This window comes from Pteropus alecto, unplaced genomic scaffold (assembly GCF_000325575.1).
Source record: "Pteropus alecto unplaced genomic scaffold, ASM32557v1 scaffold223, whole genome shotgun sequence".
NCBI classification, from domain to species: Eukaryota; Metazoa; Chordata; class Mammalia; order Chiroptera; family Pteropodidae; genus Pteropus; species Pteropus alecto.
The window spans coordinates 3,559,434-3,565,589 of NW_006434441.1; the positions used below are offsets into that span (position 1 = coordinate 3,559,434).

Here is a 6,156-nt window from a genome sequence, read left to right on the forward strand (position 1 = left end):
TGCCTGTCTCTCTGTATGCTGGCTTTCTCCCAGCCTCTTGTTTCAGGTCCCCCAAGCCACAGGACCTTTGCATGTGCTGTCTCGACGCTCTGTCACCCTCTTTCAGGTAGTTGACATTATTCACTATGTCTTGCTCAGGGGCATCTCTTTACAGCTCCTTTAAACTGAGTTGCCCCATGCTGGCTCACATGCCCTCATGGCTCTCTCCTTGGCAGCACTAGATCTGTGTTTTTACAGCTGTTTGTGTGGGCACTTGATGAGCCTCTGTCTTCCCACCAGACTGGAAGCTCTGCCAGGCCAAGGGTTGTGCTCCCAGCACCTAGCACGTGGCAATGAATTATGTAGGTGTGAAGAAATTAGTGGGCAAGTGATTGGTTAAGGTCCTGAGTGAATCACCAGATGGTTAAACAAATGAGTGACTGAATGAGTGCCAGGTTTGGGGTCATGCGACCTAAGAATCGATTCAAACAGAAGGATCTGATGGAACGAAAGAGCATGTGTTGCAGGGAAGGAGACTGTAGGAAGGACAGCTAGGCGGGGAGTGGGTGTGCCTGCAGCCTCGGGGGCAGGGAGAGGTGACGCCTGCTTCCTCTTCTGCAGAGGTCCCCCCAAGCTTGCTCCACAAGCCAGGCCCTTCTCTCTCACATACCCTGAGGGCCCTGCCCTCTACCCATCTCTCACCTGTTGATGGAGCTGACACTAGGCACAGTGTCATTGTCACAGACGCCCTCGGCCAGCAGCCGGTCCCGGATCTCCCAGGCAAACATGGTGGGGTTCTGGCGCTTGTAGTCCCCGATCTTCTCCACCACCTTGGGGGTGGCCACCTTGGGCTTAGAGCCACCTATCACCCCAGGCCGGATGCTGCCAGTCTCGTAGTACCTGCTCCAGTAGGCACCCAGAGACCGCCTAGTAGGCAGGAGGCCCTCGTCCCTGCAGAGGCTTCTGGGGAGGGGCTGGGGTCTGTGCCCCCAGGCTGGCCTCAAACACTTGGTGGTCCAGCGCTGTCTCCTGCATGGGCAGGTCTATGCTGCTGCCTGGCCAGACTGTGCTGCTGCAGACCTCAACCCGGATGCCTGGTTTCCCCCCTTCCCTTCCCTTCTTCCCTGCCAGCCTCCTGCTGTGAGTGCCTGCAGTGGGGGTGCCACTCTATGGGGCCTACGAGACTCCCTCTGAGAAAGGGAGTGCTTACGTCAGTGCTTTGTGAATCATGGGATCATTGTGGCGGTTTCCTCCGTCCAGCTTCTCTTGGTCACAGTGTGGCTCGCAATCTCTTTGGCTGTCCTGGTTTTGCCCCTCCCCAGGAGGCCAGCCGAGGTGGCTGGGCCTCTGCCCGTCTGCTGGTTCATCTCTGCTCCCCCTCACTCCACCCCTGCTGGACACGGGGTTTTCTCTAGGTTCTGGGGTTCAGGCTGAAGCCGCCCCTCCCAGCCTTTGGGATCCCAGCCCCCCTTGATATCCAGCTGCATCCTCAAGTTGAGCCTCTGCTTCGTCAACAGCCAGCTGCTTTGGCAGATCACCAACCAGTGTCAGAATGCCCACCCCACCTTGTTATGGAAACTCTGGTCTCCTCTGCCATGAACTAACTTCTCCTCTTCAAATGTTCTCCTGTCGCCACCCTCCAGGCCTTACCTCCTTTCTAGGACAGGCTCACCCCAGGGTGCCCTTTCCTGATCCCACTCTCCCCTAACACCTTCCATCAGGAGGCCAGAGCTTCCCAGGGCTCAGTGACAGCCCAGGCTGGAGCCCCCCACCCCTCCTCGCTTGTGGGTGGGGCAAGGAGACAGGTTTCCTGAGGGGACTTGGATGGACGCCCCAACTCTTTGCCTTGGGGCGCTGCTATGGGAGTGGCCACAGCAGCCCAGATGCAGTCCTGGCTGCTTCTGGTCTCACTCAAATCTTTGGTCAGAGATTCTCAATTCGCCCAGAAGACTCAGCAGAATGGGGGTGGGGGACAGAACGCCTCCCTGCAGCCCTCCCAGCTCTGCTCTCATGGGTGTGGGCTGGTGCCTAGACCTTGAATTCATTTTTTAAACTAAGGTTCTTTAGGTGACTGTAACGTGCAGAGAGGGCCATGAGCCACTTCGCTGGGTTAGTGTTCATGAGTTCATGAGTGTTATCTGGCCATCTCATAAGGTTCCCAGCACCAGGCCTGGCTGTAGGAGATGCAGTGCAGTGGGTCTGGGGGCCCAGGGGTCTGTATTTTACCAAGCAGCCTGGTGCTCTGAGAGCTACAGTTTGAAAAGCACAAACTCGGACATCCCGCGTGCAGGGGTTTGAACTTGGGGCCACCTTTGAGCACATGTCCTCTGCCTAGTGGCTCCATGTCCCTGGGTCTTAGCAAGAGAACAGCCTCTAGGGAAGACTCTCCTGCTATAGGAGCAGAGAAACCTCTGAAAAATGAGATGAGCGGGGAAGGAGAGGTGGGCAGGGAAGGAAGAGCCACAAGCTGATGGCCAGAGGTGCTAGCCTACCCTGTCCGTCCCAGGACTGGGCCCTGCTGGTGAGGGTGGCCGTGAGGCCAGACTGCAGGAGAAGTGGGTGAAGTTCATGCTTACCTGCCGAGGATCTTGCTGACGCAGCCATGGCTGACGCGGAGCTGGCGGGAGATGTCACAGGGCCTGACACCCTGGTGCGCCAGGTCCACGATGCGCTGGCGAACCACCTCTGGCAGTGGCCTGCCATTCACGAAGGCGCCTCCCAGCTGGTTCAGCCCTCCATGGCCTGAGAGGACAGAGACCGGCTCAGGGGTTGGGCCAGGTGGGCAGCCTGGGTCGCTGTGCCCACCTGGGTCGCTGTTGTCCTACACCCAGGTACTGTGGGCCTACTATGTGCCAGGCTCTGTCGAGGGGAATAAGGCAGATGTTACCCTGCTCTCACCTCATGGGGTTTATTAAAGTAGGGTCCAGACCACCAGCAGCCCAGGAACACAACAGGTGGCCATTGTGGGGCAGGGACCTACAAGGGGTATAGAACCACAGAGGGGACCAAGCCCAGGCTCAGGGGACAGCAGAAGGGCTCCTGGAGAAGCCCAAGCAGGGACTGAGGAGAAGAGGTGCTGGCTGAGCGAAGGGGGAAGGGCAGGGGAGCGAGGGGCTGGTCTGTCAAGTCGAGCAACTGCCTGGATCCAGTCGGGATGATTTCAAGGGAGACCTCTGTTAGCCTGATAGGACACTGGGCTCGGAGCGTGTTAGTGGCTTGATCATAGCACTTATGTGCCTCTGCATGTACATGGAAGAGCAAGGACCCAACTGAGCCTGAGGGCCCCACCGTGCTGCCGGCTGCGTGGGCCCTGCCCTCGGCCCGAGCTGACCCTGGGAGCGTGCAGTGGCTCTGTACTCAGGAGGCCATGGTTCGGACATGAGGACGTCTTTTCTCACAAGAGCAGGATGTGGCGAGCAGCCGTGATGGTGGAGCCTCGGGAGTGGCATTCGGGGAATAGGCAGGCGAGGGGAGCCAGGCCTTCTGTGTGGGCCTGGTAAAGACCCCTTGTGGCCGAGGCTGGGCAGCCCCCCGCTGAGCGCCTCGTGCTCATTACCGCCCACTGACTTAGCACAGTCGGAACTGCGTGCAGTGCCTCCTCCAGCCCAGGCTGTCTTCAGCACAGGGGTCAATTTCCCTTAAAAAAAAAAATTAAAGAGGCCCAAAGCCTCCGGCCTGGGCACTAAGTCAGGAGGAAAAGCCCGCTGGCCAAACACTCAGCAGGAGGAACACGATGATCCAGCTTCCTGGTGAGCTTGGGCACACCCTCCTCCTCCCTGTCCTGGGCAGCTTGTCCCCAGGAGTACTTCCCTCCAGGGCTGGGGGTACCTGGAGGGGTATCAGCGCTGCCCAGATGGCCAAGGAGTGGCTCACGGGCCCCTCCCTGGCCGTAGCCTGTCTTGGAGAATGGCTGCATCCCTTTGACCTCTCCCTCCTGGTGGCCTTTCAACCCTTTGGGGTCCAGACACTGAACACCAGGTGGCGCCAGACAGCCACTGAAACCCAGTCAGCCCTTGAGTCTCCAGCTTTGTCCCCATTGCCCAGAACAGAGGCCCCAGGCCACCCACCCAGGCCCAGGACCTCCGTGTCTGGAAGCCAGGCTCCCACAGCTGGGGATCTTCCTTGTCAGACAGGCAGCAGGGCTAAAGATCTAAATGCCACTCTGGGTGGTGTGAACTAGGTGTTTTGCCTTTAACACAATTGGCTGCTTCTCGCTTCTCCGAAAGGCTAGCTGGCTGATTCCCTCAACCTGGGGACCTAGGACCTCCCAGGAGCTCATTGACTAGCTCAGCATGTGGGGACTTTTGAATTTTGAATTTTCTGGGTCTTTATTTTATGTTAATGGCATTCGAGTGACTCGTGTGACTATGTGGAGAGGTAAGCTCCTGCATTGACTCAATCTGTCTCAATTTTATCATTTGAGAAAGTTGGATTTTTTCAGCCTTAGTGTTTTCATCCACTGAATGGAGCTAAACAGAGCCTCTTATTTTGTCTGCCGCTGACCAATGACATCTGCTACGGAGGTGTATGTGTGTGTGGGGGCGGGTGGTGAGGATGGGGAGTGCTTGGTTAGCTGAGAATCCTGCTAGACGTGTAAAGGTTTTCCAATTTTCTATATTCACATGGTCACATGTAATAGCCTAAGCTTGGCCCTAAGCTGGGCAGCGGTGCTCAGACTAGAGCGAACATCCAATCACTTGGGGGCTTCTTAAAACACAGGCTGCTGAGCCCAGTGAGCTTCTGAGTCGGCAGGCCTGGGATGGAACCAAGAACCTGTGTCTCTAAGACGTCCCACGGTGGGGCTATGCTGCTGGCCCTGGCCCATGGGCTGAGAGCCACTGCTTCAGGGTGGGCGGTAGCTGGTGGAGTAAATTGAAGAGAATAGCTGACTACCTGTGCACCCCTATCTCTGGCCCCATCTTCTTCTGGAATCATAATTCTTACAGTTCTCTTCTCAACATGTATGTACCAAGTGCCCACAGCGAACCAGGCAAAAAGCCCCAAGGGCTCCAACTTGAACAGGACAGAAGCCAGGCCCTGGAGGAATTTAAATCTCTAGAGGGATGTGATCAGACCATTGGGAATTGCCATGTTAAGGGGACACTCTCTACAGAGGTGAGTCCGGAGTCTGGGGCCCATTGGGGTCAGAGGAGCTGTAGAGTGGTATGACCGGGGGACAGCCAGGTGGAGCCGTCCACGCATGAGGCCTTGGTGCCGTCCATACCGGAGGCCTTACTGCTGCCGGAGAGTGGCAGGAGGGAGCTTTCACACAGGGCCTGCTGGCTGCAAATGGAGACAGCCCCTCTGGTTGAGGCTTGGAGCTGTATTCCTGACATGGAAGGACTAGTGTCCCTCCTGTGTCTGGCGTGGGTAGGTGGACTCCTTTGGGTCAGTCTCAGTGAATGCCTGGAGGTGGGTGCAGCCTTCCTTCCTGCATGGTGGAGAACTGGGCCGCCCACGGTGCTGACCACCTTTCCTGCGGCAGCAGATGGGTGGGGTTGGAGGCCGGAAACCAGGCATGAGTGGGAGCCCAGGCATGAGTGGGAGCCCCTGGTGGACCAGGAAGGGGTTTGCAGACCCTGTGGCAAAAGCCCTTGGCATGGTCCGGAGGCTTGTAGGTGTGGAGGAGGAAGACGAAGCCTGGCTGGACACAGTGGGTTCTGCGTGAAGGTCCTCGGATGAGAGAGTGCCAGGTGCCCAGGCAGAGAGGATGCTGCACAGTGAGGGCGTCTGCATCCGGCAATGCTGCCGGGAGGCCTGAGGACCTTCTTGGTGTTTTCTTCTCTCCTTCTGGGCTCCAAGGAGTAAGGAAAAGAGAGGCCCCATCCTCAGCAGAGGGGGAGGCCTGAGGACCTTCTTGGTGTTTTCTTCTCCCCTTCTGGGCTCCAAGGAGTAAGGAAAAGAGAGGCCCATGCCCAGATTTGTGTTAGTCACCGACACCTGAGCCCTGGAGGTGCGAGGATGGCTTTCCGTGCCCCACAGTCCTTTGCACACATCTCTGTCACAGTGCGGCAACACTGAACCGTGACCTTATCTGTTTGGTTTCCTGTATGTGTCGTCTGTCACAAAAGTCCAACCAATGCTTCAGTAAATAGACACACATGACTGACAGATGCTTCACAAACATGAGGGGTGCCATAATGGTTGTCGAGTGGGCTCCCCACCCTGCCAGCCCAG

General features: G+C 57.4%; 1 protein-coding gene across 2 annotated transcripts in view; it reads right to left on the reverse strand.

The window, feature by feature from the left end:
• The window catches only part of PAX8 (paired box 8), a 59,560-nt gene that overhangs the window by 22,850 nt on the left and 30,554 nt on the right, over positions 1-6,156 (reverse strand). Inside the window, exons 3-4 of one of the 2 annotated variants that reach the window (XM_015587415.2) lie at positions 2,556-2,721; positions 682-879 (exon numbers count right to left, since the gene is read on the reverse strand). In XM_015587415.2, the coding sequence (XP_015442901.1) occupies positions 682-879; positions 2,556-2,721 (364 nt within the window). Of the gene's footprint in view, positions 1-681; positions 883-2,555; positions 2,722-6,156 lie in introns of both variants that reach the window. The other variant, XM_015587414.2, reaches the window with a different exon arrangement.